General features: G+C 40.6%; 1 protein-coding gene across 6 annotated transcripts in view; it reads right to left on the minus strand.

Annotated features, from left to right (window-relative positions):
• PAXIP1 (PAX interacting protein 1) overlaps window positions 1-18,070 on the minus strand; it is an 86,524-nt gene that overhangs the window by 29,773 nt on the left and 38,681 nt on the right. For all 6 annotated transcript variants that reach the window (XM_064275120.1, XM_064275117.1, XM_064275118.1 and 3 more), the window contains 2 exons: window positions 5,565-6,333; window positions 4,983-5,077 (listed from right to left, as the gene is read on the minus strand). In XM_064275120.1, coding sequence (XP_064131190.1) covers window positions 4,983-5,077; window positions 5,565-6,333 — 864 coding nt within the window. The remainder of the gene's footprint in view (window positions 1-4,982; window positions 5,078-5,564; window positions 6,334-18,070) is intronic.

The raw sequence follows: 18,070 nt of genomic DNA on the forward strand, positions 1-18,070 counted from the left end.
GACAACTTCAATCTTTTCTCCGTTTCTCATGATGTTGCTCGTTGGTCCAGTTGTGAGGATTTTTTTTTTTTTTCTTTATGTTGAGGTGCAATGCATACTGAAGGCTGTGGTCTTTGATCTTCATTAGTAAGTGCTTCAAGTCCTCTTCACTTTCAGCAGGCAAGGTTGTGTCATCTGCATAACGCAGGTAGTTAATCAGTCTTCCTCCAATCCTGATGCCCTGCTCTTCTTCATATAGTCCAGTTTCTTGCATTATTTGTTCAGCATACAGATTAAATAGGTATGGTGAAAGAATACAACCCTGAAGCACACCTCTCTTGAGTTTAAACCAATCAGTATCCCCTTGTTCTGTCCGAACAACTGCCTCTTGACCTATGTAAAGGTTCCTCATCAACACAATTAAGTGTTCTGGAATTCCCATTCTTCGCAATGTTATCCATAACTTGTTATGATCCACACAGCAGAATGCCTTTGCATAGTCAATAAAACACAGGTAAACATCCTTGTGGTATTCTCTGCTTTCAGCCAGGATCCATCTGACATCAGCAATGATTTCCCTGGTTCCACGTCCTCTTCTGAAACCGGCCTGAATTTCCGGCAGTTCCCTGTCGATATACCGCTGCAGCCGTTTTTGAATGATCTTCTGCAAAATTTTGCTTGTGTGTGATATTAATGATATTGTTCTGTAATTTCCACATTCGGTTGGATCACTTTTCTTGAGAATAGGCATAAATATGGATCTCTTCCAGTCAGTTGGCCAGGAAGCTGTCTTCCGTATTTCTTGGCATAGATGAGTGAACACCGCCAGCACTGCATCTGTTTGTGGAAACATCTCAATTGATATTCCATCAATTCCTGGAGCCTTGTTTTTCGCCAATGCCTTCAGAGCAGCTTGGACTTCTTCCTTCAGTACCATCAGTTCCTGATCATATGCCACCTCTTAAAATGGATGAACACCGACTAATTCTTTTATGGTATAATGACTCTGCATATTTCTTCCATCTTCTTTTGATGCTTCCCGCGTCGTTTAATATTTCCCCCATAGAATCCTTCACTATTGCAACTCAAGGCTTGAATTTTTTCTTCAGTTCTTTCAGCTTGAGAAACGCCGAGCGTGTTCTTCCCTTTTGGTTTTCCATCTCCAGCTCTTTGCACATGTCATTATAATACTTTACTTTGTCTTCTCAAAATGCCCTTTGAAATCTTCCATTCGCTTCTTTTACTTTATCAATTCTCCCTTTTGCTTTAGCTGCTCGACGTTCGAGATCAAGTTTCAGAGTCTGCTCTGACATCCATCTTGGTTTTTTCTTTCTTTCCTGTCTTTTCAGTGACCTCTTGCTTTCTTCATGGATGATGTCCTTGATGTCATTCCACAACTCGCCTGGTCTTCAGTCACTAGTGTTCAGTGTGTCAAGTCTATTCTTCAGATGGTCTCTAAATTCAGGTGGGATACACTCAAGGTCATATTTTGGCTCTCGTGGACTTGCTCTGATTTTCTTCGGTTTCAGCTTGAACTTGCATATGAGCAGTTGATGGTCTGTTCCACAGTCGGCCCCTGGCCTTGTTCTGACTGATGATATTGAGCTTTTCCATCGTCTCCTTCCACCGATGTAGTCAATTTGATTTCTGTGTGTTCCATCTGGTGACGTCCATGTGTATAGTTGCTGTTTATGTTGCTGAAAGAAGGTATTTGCAAGGAAGAAGTCGCTGGTCTTGCAAAATTCTATCATTCGATCTCCGGCATTGTTTCTATCACCAAGGCCTTATTTTGCAACTACTGATCCCTCTTCTTTGTTTCCAAGTTTCACATTCCCGTCGCCAGTAATTATCAATGCATCTTGATTGCATGTTCGATCAATTTCAGACTGCAGCAGCTGATAAAAACTTCTATTTCTTCATCTTTGGCCCTAGTGGTTGGTGCGTAAATTTGAATAATATTCGTATGAACTGGTCTTCCTTGTAGGTGTATGGATATTATCCTATCACTGACAGCGTTGTACGTCATGATAGATCTTGAAACTTTCTTTTTGACGATGAATGCAACACCATTCTTCCTGAAGTTGTCATTCCCAGCATAGTAGGCTATGACTGTCTGACTGAAAATGGCCAATACCAGTCCATTTTAGCTCACTAATGCCTAGAGCTCCGTTATTTCAGTTTTAGATATTATCTATTGCCTTCCTACTAAGAAAAGATTTAGTTTTTTCAAAGCCATCCTCCCACCCAACACACACACACACTCACTTCCCTGGTTCCCTTCCCCTAGGCTTCCTAAGTTAGTTATATCCCAATTCTTATTCAATCCCTCTTCAGTGATTTAATACAATGTAGCTTAGCTGCACAGTTTAATCTAGCATAATAAGATTAAAGCTCTTTTCCTGTACAAAGTTATGTTTTCCCTGGTGTTAATAATTGCCTCCTCCTCTTCCCCAAGCCTTCCCACCTGCCATCTTCTTAGTTTTCCATGTACCTACTATTTCATTCCCAAGCTCGTCAAAGAGGTGTACATGTGCTGCTTTAAAAACATGACCACAAATTCTCTGATGCTCCTCCCCTTAAGAGCCAGAGCTCTTAATTTCTCTAGCCTCTAGTATGGATTAGACCTAGTGACTTACTTTTAATGAACAGATATGGTGGGAGCAACGATGTGTGACTTCCAAGACTAAGTCATAAAAGACACTGTGGCTTCCTCTCTGCTCTCCGTTTTAGAACAGTCACTCTGGGGGAAGTTGCCATATCACAGGAGTACTCCAGCAGCACTACGGGGAGCCCAGGGGTGAGGAACTGAGGCCTCCTGCCAAGTGCCACATGAGTAAGCCTTCTAGGAAGTGGATCCTCCAGCCTGAGTCGAGCCTTTGATTACTGTGGTCCCCGCCAATACCCTGACTACCTCATGAGAGACTATGAGTCACAACCACCCAGCCAAGTCACACCAGGATTTCTGACCCAGGTGAGGTACTATGAGACAATAAATGATGTTGTTTTAAGTCAGTTAAGTTTTGGGGTAATCTGTTACACAGCAATAAATAACTAATACAGTACATTTCTTCTCAATATGTTAAAATATATCCAGTAATCTATCAGTATCATTTTTCACCTGTGCTATCCCTCGCAGAATTCTGTCTTTCTGCTCCAACTTTGACTGGCTATTCTCTAGTCCTACTGTCACATCTATTTGGGATTTCCCTTCACCTGCATCCTAGGAATTCCCTTTGCATCTGTGTCAGATCCCCCTCCTGGATACCCTGTCTTCCTCTTTTCTGGCACAATAGCTTCCCAAGAAAGGGTACATGGGAGGTAAGTAAATGTTTTGACCTTGGAATTCTGGAAATACCTTTATTCTACACTCCCGTTTGATTGGAAAGCTGGATATATTATTCTAGGTTGGAAATTATTTTCTGTCAGAACTTTGAAGAAATTACTTGACTGGCTTCTAGCTTCCAAGTATCTGTGTTTGAGATGCCCGAAACCATCTTGATTCCTGATCATTTAACGTTCTTCTCTATTGAGCTTTAGACATGTCTTTCCCTAAAGCGTCCTGAACTTTCACGGCACCTTGAAGTTGCTGTCTCTTCATTCCCTTCCACTCTGGAAACTCATGTCCTTCAGCTGTAAGCTATTTAGTTTCATAATCCTCTTACCTGTTTTCTCTGCTCCAAAACTCGTTTTTTAATGTTGGATCCCTTGAGCTATCTGTCTTTTAAAAAAACAACCAAAGAAACAGAATATCTTTTCTCTACTATCTTTCATATCCTTGACTTTTGTTCTACTTTTTAGGATAGTTTCTCAACATTACCTTCTAACATGTCTTTTTTTTTTTAATTTCTGCACTTGAATTCTCAAATATGCTTCTTTCCCCTCCCTCCTGTCAACAGTTGTCTTCTGGCCTCCCTCAAATTCAGTATTTCACTATCCAAAAAGTACACTGGACCACTTTACCCTTCCCCTTTCCTGTATGCTTTAAAGACTAGGGGGAGGAGAGTCCAAATTCTCTAATATGGCATAGACATAAGGCCTTAGAAGATCTGGTGTGCCTTTGTCTCTTGTCCCCACACCTCATACTCCACCACTGAGGAACTCATACCTCATCGCTCCCCCCCAGCAATTTCTTCCATCACATGTCTCTGCTTGTACTGCTTCTACACTGGAAAATCCTTCCACCTACCCTGGACTCCCATTTATCCTTTAACACTTGATTCAGGAATCACCTCTCCCAGGAGACTCTTCCCAAGCCCAATGGGTTAGTGAAAGTCCTTTCTCAGAGCTCTCCCAATATCCTGTTCCTATCACCATCCTTGCACCCACCATACTGCCTTATAATCACCTGTCTATAGTGTTCTCAGAGTGTCTGTTTAGTTGTATGTCCCCTCGGCCTTGCAGCATGCCTGGCACATAGCAGGGGTTCAAATGCCAGCTGGGTGAATAAATCCCTCAGCTTAACAAAAAATTTACAACATTCTGAATGTGCATTTAACATGTATTTGAAACATACTTAAACTCCATTTAAAAAAATTCAACTCAGTTTTGATTTGTGGTATTGTAAGGAAAACAATGCAAAATAACAGACAGACTTCAGTTCCACAACTGTACTAGAAAAATGTTAAGGTCCCTTCCAACCTCAAGATTCTGGTATTTTTCTAGCACTAGCCTTAGAGATTAAGATACATATAAGTTGATGGCTACTATCCTATGTCACTGAAAACCGCCAGTCATACACAACTAATTAGTACCCCTTAGCATTTCAGAGCTGAAAAGAATCCTAAAAATGACAAGGGCCAACATCCTTATATACCTAAGAAAACTAAAGCCAAGAAAAGAAATTTGCCCAAGGACAATGTTAATAATAAAAATGCCCACAATATATTCACAACACATAAATACGTCTCAGTGAGTGCAGCGGAAGGGACATGGTGAGCTCTACATTCACAAAGAAAACCTTTCAATCAAATACAACGGTTTACTTCTCCCAGGCACCATCTCACCCTTTTCCAGGTGGCCAGCAGCTGCTTGTCAGACATCTGCTCTGGGTAATCCGCAATTGCAAATACACAGCCCAACAAGAAGCCTTCTTCTGGAACTAGGATAGAATTGTGTTAAGAAGAAGAAAATTAAAACCCAAGAACTTGCACACATAAAAATAAACAGCGCATTCTGCTAAGTTAAATTGGAATTGATGAAGTTAATCATTCCTGACCATGATGTATCCTCCAGTGATGTCGGTACGTTGCTAAAAATAGGCTAGCTTGATTGTCTATGTTAAATAATCAGTAAAAAATAAAGCCAACATCATTTACCCCTGGCCATTAAATACTCTGGGCCGGCTCTGGTATTCGCCTCAACATTCTAGATAACACCAATATTCACTTCAGTATATGATGTCCCAAAGTACAAAAGTAAGTATAACTATCCCATTATAGTTACACTCTTTGTTAGGTATGGGATTCACACTCTCCACCTTGTAGTAAATATTTTGATATGAATCCTTACTCCGCCTCCAAATACTCTCAAAGCATTTATGGAAGTGTAAGTCAGAAGAGAGAAAGAAGAAAATCCACGTTACTAACTCTCCACTGCTGGATCATGCCCAAAAAGCTGCGGCTGCGGCTGCGGCGGCTGGTGCGGCTGCTGCTGGGGCGGCTGCTGGGGCGGCGGCGGCGGCTGGGGCGGCTGCTGGGGCGGGGCCTGAGGCTGTAGTGTCTGGGCCGTCTGACTCAAGTGCTGGGCCGTCTGACTTTGCATCTGCTGTTGCTGCTGCTGTTGGTGTAGGCGCTGCAGCTGCTGCTGCTGTAGCTGATGCTGGATGTGCTGCTGCTGCTGCTGCTGCTGGAGCAGGTTCTGCTGCTGCTGCTGTAGCTGTGCTAACTGTTGCTGCTGCAGCTGCTGTTGCTGCAGCTTATGTAACTGTTGCTGAAGGGCATGCTGTTGCTGGAAGGGCTGTAGCTGTTGCTGCGGGCGATGCAGCTGCTGCTGAGGGTGCAGCTGCTGCTGGGGAAACTGTAGCTGTTGCTGTGGAAACGGATGCTGATGGACTTGCTGCTGCTGTGAAAACTGATGCGACTGTTGCTGGGGGTAAGGTTGCTGAGAAATCTGTTGCTGCTGCTGCTGCTGGAGCTGCATGAGCTGCTGGGGCTGAAGGTGTAAGACCGGGTGGTGCGGCTGTGGGGGCTGCTGCGGCTGCGGCTGCGGGGGCTGCTGCTGCTGCTGTAACATGTGCGTCTCGGGAGTTGCTTTCACTTGGCTAAACAGCACTGCATTTGCATTTGTATGTCCCTGTTGGCTATGGTTCACCTGCTGTTCTAAATTTTTTGTAGGTGCTGAGAGAGACTGTAAGATCTAGAAAACAAAATCAGGCAAGGTCATTATCAACAGTTTCTGAAGGGTACTAATATTCTCTTAATCAAGAAAATAATAGTATATTGTACACATTTCTTTACTATTCAATTAAGCGGGAAACTTCAAATGACTGGAAGCTTCATAAGCAATGCTGTACCTGTCTTTCGTACTTATTAAGCATCACCAACATTAATAAAGCAACTAAGTAAATTCAGATTTTGAGACCACAAAATCTTGAAAGTGTATGAGTGAAATGGAGTAGGTTAACGAGTTAAAACTGACAAACACAAAAATGCATATGGTCCGTGTATCTTATAGGGGTTAGCAAAAAAAAAAAAAAAAAAACCAAGTTCCTCTGTCCTATTTATTTCTAGGTCCTTTGGGAGTCTGTGTCTCTGGCACTCCCTTGGGTACAGCCATGTCTTCACCAACCATTTCCCTTCAGTCAGTGACACAGACCTCCCTCTTGACCAAGGGATGCTCTGGTGAATAACAAGCAGTAAAAACACCTGGTAGTCACAGCCTGGGTCTGTTCCCCAAGTCTTCTATCCGGAGCTGCCATTTCCATTTCTTCCCGCCTTATGATCCAGAGCACAATAAACAAACTTCCCCGGTGAGTGTCACATATCGGGAATTCCTTCCAAATGAAAACCTGAGGCACAGCTATAAACCTAGGAGTCGCTCAGACAGCAGCTAACACCATCACAGTTACCACCCTCTTGTCTTCATCTACTATCATCTGGTCTTCGTATTGGCATGTTACTCAAAAGATGGACAGAAAAGACATTAAAAAGAGGTTTGTTTAAACGGTAAACATTCCCAACTAAAAAATCATTGCAGCTGATAAATGATCCTTCCTCAAAAGTGACTGAGCTCCTTTAGATAGGACAAAAATAACACAAGCTAGAGAAAACCACACAAGTCAGTCTGCTATATCCCTTCTTACTCATTCCGTGTCACAATGACAAGAACTAAGCTGAGTTACATACACGTCAAGGGGGTGGGAGAGAAAGGCTCAGTGAATCAGGAGATGCCCAACAAGTAGAGAATCAAACTGAAAGTTATTTTTATTATCCTACGCAGCACTGGATAAAGCAAAAAAGTACATGCCAATATGTTATACAACGGATTACATGTAACATAAACAACAAACATTGGAAGTCAATTTCTACAGTCATGGAACTTGTAACAATCAAATAGATTTTGCTCAAGTGCAGTCAATACAACTTAGCCCTATTAAAAGCATACTTATTATTTAAGTAAAACTCAAGAAATTAAATTTTAACGTTACCAAAACTATACTTAATCTAAAATATTTTTTTAACATATATTTTCCATCTAAATAAGCAGACTCCCAAATGCAAATGTTCTACTGTCTTCAAGATTAATTTATATTGGATTTAGTGATGAAATAACTGACCCTGAAATTGAAGTAAATCAAACCCAAGAGCTTGGGCACATCTCTATCTTTGAAATCACCTTATAAGTAAGATACCTTTATAAAGAGATTCTTTCAGAAACCCTTCAGTTGAATTTTTAAACAGAAAACTGTTACTTAAACAAATATGTAAATCTATACTTAAAAAATTATTAAAAATACCAAGTAAAATAGCAGGTAAAATCTAACCCCACCATACCAAGGGGTAGAACAGTACTTGGTACGCTAACAACTGTATAAAAAAGCGTATGTGGGGGAAAGGTGGTGGGGATGGGATACCTGCTTGTAGACATGTAGATCAGCTATGGGCCAATACACAAGCAACTGGTAACCACAGTGGCTGCCTCTTGAGAGGGTAAATGTGATTTAGAGGTGGGAGGAAGTTTGATTTTCACTTTATATCCTTTATTTAGTACCATTTGAATTATTTCTTTCACAAATCTATTATTTTTTAAACATCAGAAGTAAACAACCCACATAAATTTTAAGGGTAATAACAAAACAAACAACTGCTGCCACAATGAACAGGGTCAAGCCAATGATCTGACACATACTCCCCGCCTCTCTGCACCTGTGGACCCCAGATCCAAGGGGAGCTCTGGGCTGTACGCAGCAGTGCAGAGGAAGGCCCGAGTCAGGGCTGCTCCTCTCAGCACTTCCATTCCTGACTGGAGTGGCTGGGAACACGTCGGGCTGGGTATGCCCTCTGCTTAGGTGTCCATGATCTGACAGGGCCAAGGGAGACTGGGGGTAGGGGGTGACAGGAGGGCTACTGAAGAGCTGTTTCTATTATGGGCTTTGGAATGAAATGTTCAAAAGGGTTCACGGTGGATGTGGACATTCAGGACGAGAGCACCAGCCGGGAACACAGAATGGACAATCTGCATCTGCAATCAAGAGGGGGCAGGGATCTGAGGAACAAGTCTGGCTGAGCAGCTGGCACCCTGGAGTAACACCTTTGTACTCGCCTGATCATTCTTGAACCCCTGAACTTGCTTGCTGAAAACATACGTTAGTACTGGAGAATGTGAGAAAAATAACTTCTCAATCACATAATTGTGCCATCCTGTAAGCAATAACTTTGAATGAATGTCAAACTTGAATCAATTTTTCCTTCACAACTTTTGTATTTATTTAAATCACTTAATACTAAGTGTCACAATATACAAAGCATGATACACACCACACGGCTCCTAACCACCATACATGTGCAATTTAAACAAGATTTTCATGGTTAGCTATGTTTTCCTCCTGTTCTACCTTTAAACTAGATCTATATTTCTAAGTGAATTTTTTAAAAATAATTTTTATTGTGCTTTAAGTGAAAGTTTACAGATCAAGTCAGTTTCTGACATATAAGCTTATATACACCTTACTCCATACTCCCATTTACTCTCCCCCTAATGAGTCAGCCTGCTCCCTCCTTTCAGTCTCTTCTTTCCTGACCCTTTTGCCAGTTTCTAACCCTCTCTACTCTCCTATCTCCCCTCCAGACAGGAGACGCCAACACAGTCTCAAGTGTCCACCTGATACAAGTAGCTCGCTCTTCTTCAGCATCTCTCTCCAACCCATTGTCCAGTCCCTTCCGCGTCTGATGAGTTGTCTTCGGGAATGGTTCCTGTCCTGGGCCAACAGAAGGTTTGGGGACCATGACCCCCGAGATTCATCTAGTCTCAGTCAGACCATTAAGTCTGGTCTTTTGATGAGAATTTGGGGTCTGCATCCCACTGTTCTCCTGCTCCCTCAGGGGTTCTCTGTTGTGCTCCCTGTCAGGGCAGTCATCGATTGTGGCCGGGCACCATCTACTTCTTCTGGTCTCAGGATGATGTAAGTCTTTGGTTCATGTGGCCCTTTCTGTCTCTTGGGCTCATAGTTATTGTGTGACCTTGGTGTTCTTCATTCTCCTTTGATCCAGGTGGGTTGAGATCAATTAATGCATCTTAGATGGCCGCTTGTTAGTAAGACCCCAGACGCCACACTTCAAACTGGGAAGCAGAATGTTTTCTTAATAAAATTTATTTTGCCAATTGGCTCAGAAGTCCCCTTAAGCCATAGTCTCCACACCCCCGCCCTTGCTCCGCTGACCTTTGAAGCATTCAGTTTATCCCGGAAACTTCTTTACTTTTGGTCCAGTCCAGTTGAGCTGACCTTCCCTGTATTGAGTACTGTCCTTCCCTTCACCTAAAGTCGTTCTTATCTCTTAATCAGTAAATAACCCTGTCCCACCCTCCCGCCCTCCCCGCTCTCCTAACCACAAAAGAATGTGTTCTTCTCAGTTTACACTACTTCTCAAGATCTTATAATAGTCGTCTTATACAATATTTGTCCTTTTGCATCTGACTAATTTCACTCAGCATAATGCTTTCCAGGTTCCTCCCTGTTATGAAATGTTTCATAGATTCGTCATGGTTCTTTGTCAATGCGTAGTATTCCATTGTGTGAATATACCATAATTTATTTAACCATTCATCTGTTCATGGACACTTTGGTTGCTTCCAGCTTTTTGCTATTGTAAACAGTGCTGCAATAAACATGGGTGTGCATATATCTGTTCGTGTAAAGGCTCTTATTTCTCTAGGGTATATTCTGAGGAGTGGGATTTCTGGGTTGTATGGTAGTTCTATTTCTAACTTTTTAAAAAAATGCCAGATAGATTTCCAAAGTGGTTGTACCATTTGACATTCCCACTACCAGTGTATAAGAGTTCAAATCTCTCCGCAGCCTCTTCAACATTTATTGTTTCGTGTTTTTTGGATTAATGCCAGCCTTGTTGGAGTGAGATGGAATCTCATCGTAGTTTTAATTTGCATTTCTCTAATGGGTAATGATCGAGAGCATTTTCTCATGAATCTGTTAGCCGCCTAAATATCTTCTTTAGTGAAGTGCGTGTTCATATCCTTTGCCCATGTCTTGATTGGGTTGTTTATCTTTTTGTGATTGAGTTTTAACAGAATCCTATAGATTTTAGAGATCAGGCGCTGGTCGGAGATGTCATAGCTGAAAATTTTTCCCAATCTGTAGGTAGTCTTTTTACTCTTTTGGTGAAGTCTTCAGATAAGTATAGGTGTTTGATTTTTAGAAGCTCCCAGTTATCTGGTTTCTCTTTGCCATTTTTAGTAATGTTTTCTATTCTGTTTATGCCTTGTATTAGGGCTCCTAACGTTGTCCCTATTTTTTCTTCCATGATCTTTATTGTTTTAGTCTTTATATTTAGGTCTTTGATCCACTTGGAGTTAGTTTTTGTGCATGATGTGAGGTATGGGTCCTGTCTCATTTTTTTGCAAATGGCTATCCAGTTATGCCAGCACCATTTGTTAAAAAGACTATCTTTTCCCCAATTAACTGGCACTGGGCCTTGGTCAAATACCAGGTGCTCATATGTGGATGGATTTATATCTGGGTTCTCAATTCCGTTCCATTGGTCTATGTCCGTGTTGCTGCACTGGTACTACGCTGTTTTGACTACTGTGGCTGTATAATATGTTCTAAAATCAGGTAGAGTGAGACCTCCCACTTTCTTCTTCTTTTTCAGTAATGCTTTACTTATCCAGGGCTTCTTTCCCTTCCATATGAAGTTGGTGATTTGTTTCTCCATCATATTAAAAAATGTCATTGGAATTTGGATAGGAAGTACATGGTATGTATATGTGACTTTTGGTAGAATAGACATTTTTACTATGTTAAGTCTTCTATCCATGAGCAAGGTATGTTTTCCCACTTATGTAGATCCCTTTTGGTTTCTTGCACTAGTACTTTGTAGTTTTCTTTGTATAGGTCTTTTACACCTTTGGTAAGATTTATTCCTAAGTATTTCTTCTTCTTGGGAGCTACTGTGAATGGTACTGATTTGGTGATTTCCTCTTCGATGTTCGTTTTGTTAGTGCAGAGGAATCCAAGTGATTTTTGTACGTTTATCTTGTAACCTGATACTCTGCAGAACTCTTCTATTACTTTCAGTAGTTTTCCGGAGGATTCCTTAGGGTTTTCTGTGTATAAGACCATTTCCTCTGCAAATAGATATAATTTTACTTCTTCCTTGCCAATCCAGATGCCCTTTATTTCTTTGTCTAGCCTAATTGCTCTGGCTAGGACCTCTAGCACAATGTTGAATAAGAGTGGTGATAAAGGGCATTCTTGTCTGGTTCCTGTTCTCAAGGGAAATGCTTTCAGGTTCTCTCCATTTAGAATGATGTTGGCTGTTGCTTTTGTATAGATGCCTTTTATTATGTTGAGGAATTTTCCTTCAATACCTATTTTGCTGAGAGTTTTTATCATGAATGGGTGTTGGACTTCATCAAATGCCTTTTCTGCATCAATTGATAAGATCATGTGGTTTTTGTCTTTTGTTTTATTTATATGGTGGATTACATTAATGGTTTTTCTAATACCGAACCAACCTTGCATACCTGGTATAAATCTCACTTGGTCGTGGTGGATTATTTTTTTGATATGTTGTTGAATTCTATTGGCTAGAATTTTGTTGAGGATTTTTGCATCTCTGTTCATGAGGGATATAGGTCTGTAATTTTCTTTTTTTGTGGTGTCTTTACCTGGTTTTGGTGTCAGGGATATGCTGGCTTCATAGAATGAGTTAGTTAATATTCCATCATTTTCTATGCTTTGAAATACCTTTAGTAGTAGTGGTGTTAACTCTTCTCTGAAAGTTTGGTAGAACTCTGCAGTGAAGCCATCCGGGCTAGGGCTTTTTTTTGTTGGGAGTTTTTTGATTACCTTTTCAATCTCTTTTTTTGTTATGGGTCTATTTAGTTGTTCTACTTCTGATTGTGTTAGTTTAAGGAGGTAGTGTTTTTCTAGGAATTCATCCATTTCTTCTAGGTTTGCGAATTTGTTACAGTACACTTTTTTGTAATAATCTGACATGATTCTTTTAATTTCAGTTGGGTCTATTGTGATATGGCCCATCTCATTTCTTATTCGGGTTATTTGTTTCCCGTATTTCTTTTGTCAGTCTGGCCAATGGTTTATCAATTTTGTTAATTTTTTCAAAGAACCAGCTTTTGGCTTTGTTAATTCTTTCAATTGTTTTTCTGTTCTCTAATTCATTTAGTTCAGCTCTAATTTTTATTGTTTGTTTTCTTCTCATGCCTGATGGATTCTTTTGTTGCTCACTTTCTATTTGTTCCAAGTTGTAGGGACAGTTCTCTGATTTTGGTTCTTTCTTCTTTATGTATGTGCATTTATCAATATAAACTGACCTCTGAGCACTGCTTTTGCTGTGTCCCAGAGGTTTTGGTAGGAAGTGTTTTCACTCTCGTTGCATTCTATGAACTTCTTTATTCCCTCCTTAATGTCTTCTATAACCCAGTCTTTTTTTGAGCAAGGTATTGTTCAGTTTCAAGTATCTGATTTCTTTTCCCTGATTTTTCTGTTTTGATTTCCACTTTTATGGCCTTGTGGTCTGAGAAGATGCTTGGTAATATTTCGATGTTTTGGATTCTGCAAAGGTTTGTTTTATGACCTAATATGTGATCTATTCTAGAGAATGTTCCATGTGCACTAGAAAAAACACATACTTTGCAGCTGTTGGGTGCAGTGTTCTGTATAAGTGTATGAGGTCAAGTTGGTTGACTGTAGCAATTAGGTCTTCCATGTCTCTACTGAGCTTCTTATTGGAAGTCCTGTCCTTCTCCGAATGTGGTGTGTTTAAGTTTCCTACTATAATTGTGGAGGTGTCTATCTCACTTTTCAGTTCTGTTAAAGTTTGTTTTATGTATCTTGCAGCCCTGTCACTGGGTGCTTAAATGTTTAATATGGTGATATCTTCCCGGTCAATTGTCCCTTTAATTATTATGTAGTGTCCTTCTTTATTCTTTGTGGTGGATTTAACTTTAAAGTCTATTTTGTCAGAAATTAATATTGCCACTCCTGCTCTTTTTTTATTGTTGTTTGCTTGATATATTTTTTCCATCCTTTGAGTTTTTGTTTGTGTCTCTAAGGTGTGTCTCTTGTAGGCAGCATATAGACGGATCGTGTTTCTTTATCCAGTCTGAGACTCTCTATCTCTTTATTAGTGCATTTAGTCCATTTATATTCAGTGTAATTATAGATAAGTTTGTGTTTAGTGCTGTCATTTTGATGCCTTTTTATGTGTTGTTGACAATTTCATTTTTCCACTTACTTTTTGGGCTGAGACGTTTCTTTGTAAATTGTGTGTTTCTCATTTTCATAGTAGCTGAATTTGCTTGCTGAGTCGTTATGTTTTTCTTGGTTTTTATTTTGAGTAATGGAATTGTTAGACCTCTTTGTGGTTACCTTAATATTTACCCCTATTTTTCTAAGTAAAAACCTAACTTTTATCATCCTATATCGCCTTGTTTTCCTCTCCATATGGCAGTTTTATGCCTCCTGTATTTAGTCCCTCTTTTTGATTATTGTGATCTTTTACATACTGACTTCAATGATTCCTTGTTTTGAGCATTTTTTTCTTTTTAAATTTAATCTTAATTTGTTTTTGTGATTTCCCTATTTGAGTTGTTCTCTTCTGTGACCCTGTGTTGTGTTGGTATCTGATATTAATGATTTTCTGACCAAATTCCTTTAGTATTTCTTGTAGCTTTGGTTTGGTTTTTGCAAATTCTCTAAGCTAGTGTTTATCTGTAATGTCTGAATTTCACCTTCATATTTGAGAGAGTGTTTTGCTGGATATATGATCCTCGGCTGGCAGTTTTTCTCCTTCAGTGCTCTATATATGTCACCTCATTGCCTTCTTGACTGCATGGTTTCTGCCGAGTAGTCTGAACTTATTCTTATTGATTCTCCTTTGTAGGAGACCTTTCTTTTATCCCTGGCTGCTTTTAAAATTTTCTCTTTATATTTGGTTTTGGCAAGTTTGATGATAATACGCCTTGGTGATTTTCTTTTTGGATCAATCTTATATGGGGTTCGATGAGCATCTTGGATAGATATCCTTTCGTCTTTCATGATGTCAGGGAAGTTTTCTGCCAACAGATGTTCAACTATTCTTTCTGTATTTTTTGTCATCCCTCCCTGTTCTGGAACTCCAATCACACGCAAGTTGTTCTTCTTGATAAGAGTCCCACATGATTCTTAGGGTTTTTTCATTTTTTTTAATTCTTTTATCTGATTTTTCTTCAACTATACTGGTGTCAATTGCCTTATTCTGCAACTCCCCCGCTCTGCATTCCAACTGCTCCATTCTGCTCCTCTGACTTCCTATTGAGTTGTCTAATTCTGTAGTTTTACTGTTAATCTTTTGTATTTCTGAATGCTGTCTCTCTACGGATTCTTGCAGCTTATTAATTTTTCCACTATGTTCTTGAATAATCTTTTTTATTTCTTCAACTGCTTTATCAGTGTGTTCCTTGGCTTTTTCTGTAGATTGCCCTATTTCATTTTTAAGGTCATCCCTGATGTCTTGAAGCATTCTGTAAATTAGTTTTTTATATTCTGTATCTGGCAATTCCAGGATTGTATCTTCATTTGGGAAAGATTTTGATTCTTTAATTTGGGGAGCTGTAGAAGCAACCATGATCTGCTTGTTTATGTTGTTTGATATCGACTGTCTCTGAGCCAACTATAAGATACTATAATGATTTATATTTGCTCACTGAGTCTTGTTTTCTTTCAATATACGTAGATGGGCTACTAGATTGCACTGTCTTGATTGTTGTAGCCTTTGAATCACTTATGTCCTATTACCAGCTGGTTTTGGGCTGTTACCAGATATATAAGCCTAAGAGTCTATTCACTATTCTTGAGTAGAATCTGATTTTCAGTCACCAAGTGTGTGGTGTAGACTGTCACCTATTCACTTAGAGGAGTAGTGGTGATAGTTGTCTGCACCAGACTGTAGAGGTAGTAGGGGGTCACGCTCCGGGGGAGGGGCAGGATGCGGACAGGCTTCCCCCAAGTGCCAGTGAGGTAGGTGTTCTCTATTTCTAAAGCACTTTGGTGGGTGGGCTCTGCAGCTGTACCTTAGGCACCCAATGCATGTACCTCTACAGATTGGTAGGTGTCACTATCCTCAGACCCCTATGGCAGGAGGCTAGGTGGTTTGGGTGGAGCTTCAGCCCTCAGTTCCCTGTGTGGGTCAGTGAGGGCTCTGTTTAATAGGTAGAGATATCAGACCTGGGAAACTTGTCTTTCCAGTAATCAGCTAAAAGAATTACAGTCAGATCACTATTAGAATTGCCTTTGCATTATAATAGCCACCTTGTTGCCTGTAGGGATGAAAGACCAAGACTGTGGATCTCAAATGCTTGGCTGGAGCTGGTTCTGTATTTTTAGTCCAATTTCAGGAAGTCAGGGGAGGAGTTTTGGCCCCTGGGTTTTTTGTAGCTGCTTCTCTCAGGCCAAGAGAATGGGTTAGGAAAAGACAAAAACAAAAAAAACAAACCGCAGAGCACTTCACTCTCTGGCCCAGGAAATTCCAATGTTAATGAAGCCGCCTGGGAAGGGGAGGGATCAGATAGAGAGGAGAGGGTAGCACTCCGGAATATATACAAAGTTACTAATCTTGCTTGTTGCGGACTGTTTTATCTGGGATTCCCGAGGGGCGTGCAGCCTGTGTGTGTTGGCTGGGTAGAGACTGCCCCTGAGGGTCAGGCCTGCGTCCTGTGCTTGTGCTGTCTCAGAAGCCGTGGTCAGTTCCTCCGCTCCCAGTCCAAAGCCCAGCGCCAAGGTTTTATGACTGGGACGCTGGCTCCAGAGTCCGAAAACAGTCGCTGCTTCCCCATGATTGCTCGTTCTCTCCTTAGCTGCGTCAGTGTGCAGCCTGCTTGCACTGGCTGAGTCTCTGTCACTCAGGTTAACTCTTTAGATCTGTGTTTGATGGTCGGGGTTCGTAGACTGTCATGTATGTGATCGATTCACTTGTTTTTCCGAGTCTTTGTTGCAAGAGGGATCTGAGGTAGCTTCTACCTAGTCGGTCATCTTGGCCCTGCCTCCTCTAAGTGATTTTAAAAATTCGTTCTCTTTACATCTAGCAGCAAAATGTCCTAATATTCTCTTACACTGCTGAAAAACTCTCAGAACACAGCAACTGTTCTTATTAGTGATCAAGTCCATTCATTTACTAGAAGCAGAAGGAGTCTTCCTGTTTTTCTACCTTTACAGTACACAGCTGAGTACATGGCAAGTTCCTCTCATAAGGGTACCTTACGGACAAGATGATTTCAAAATGTGCCTACACTCTCTAGTGTACTCGCTTATTTCCAGTTGAAACTAGATTGTTGTAGCACTACATTCGAACACAAGCTGAGGAGACACAGATTTAAACCAACATCCACTGTATTGAAAAATACAGTAGAAATGACCAGCAATGGTGCTTTCTATACTGCAAATAAATGTAGAGCAAAGAACATTTTCATTCTATTTTAAATGGATGACTTTCATTCATAGTTTTGCAACTAAAGATAGAAAATAACAGTTCTTGAGGTGTCAGAGGATTTAGACATTATTTCATATATTCGAGTATCCTCACAACACCCAACTCTAATAGAAATTTTAGTCTGTGCACAAGCACTCCAAGTCTTGCAGTGCCAACTGCTCCTGGAGCAGGTCTAACTGCGTGCCCCAGGTCTTCTCCCGGAAACTCGCTCACCTTTCCCCACTGTGTTCAGTGGCATCACTACTCTTCTAGTCTCTTAGGCCAATTATTCTAAAATTATCTTCACCTCTAGCCCATCCTTCATTTCCTATTTGTTACTAAAGTCCTTCTGGCTTTCCAATACTACTTTCTAACCATCACTCCTCTGCCCTCTACTAACACTTCTGCTCCTTTAGAACTCTGTTATGTGATTTTATCACAGTGTAAAAATACATATATGTATATATGTATATTTTTTACACTTCCTGGGAGCTAATGTATGTGGACCAGCTGGACAACATGCTCAAGTGTTGGAAGACGTTGGTAACAGGTTCTTCTCTGCACTTCATCTTTTACCCTTAACTTAGATGACTTCAATACTCACGTGGAACATCCTCTGGACACCCCTGGCTTTCAGTTCTTTGACCACCTCGTCTCAACGGCCTTCTCTACTTTACCTTGGCCACTCATTCTCAATTATGCCCTAGACCTGTAGTCAGTACCAAACTCAAATCTGTCTGTAGTAATCTGGCAGGTAAAGTGTGATGGGAAGTAGAAGTAATCAAATAGGGAGTGGTGGGAATTGAAGCACATTCAACAGACCTAATTTAAAAGGGGCAGCTGCTCCTCCAGCTCCAAGAACTATTACCTTTCAGGACTTCAGGAATGTAAGCTCAATGCTTTATTAGATGATCCATCCCTCAAACATAAGGCAAAAATCCAACTTTTAT

The sequence above is a fragment of the Loxodonta africana genome, chromosome 22, assembly GCF_030014295.1.
Source record: "Loxodonta africana isolate mLoxAfr1 chromosome 22, mLoxAfr1.hap2, whole genome shotgun sequence".
Taxonomy (NCBI): domain Eukaryota; kingdom Metazoa; phylum Chordata; class Mammalia; order Proboscidea; family Elephantidae; genus Loxodonta; species Loxodonta africana.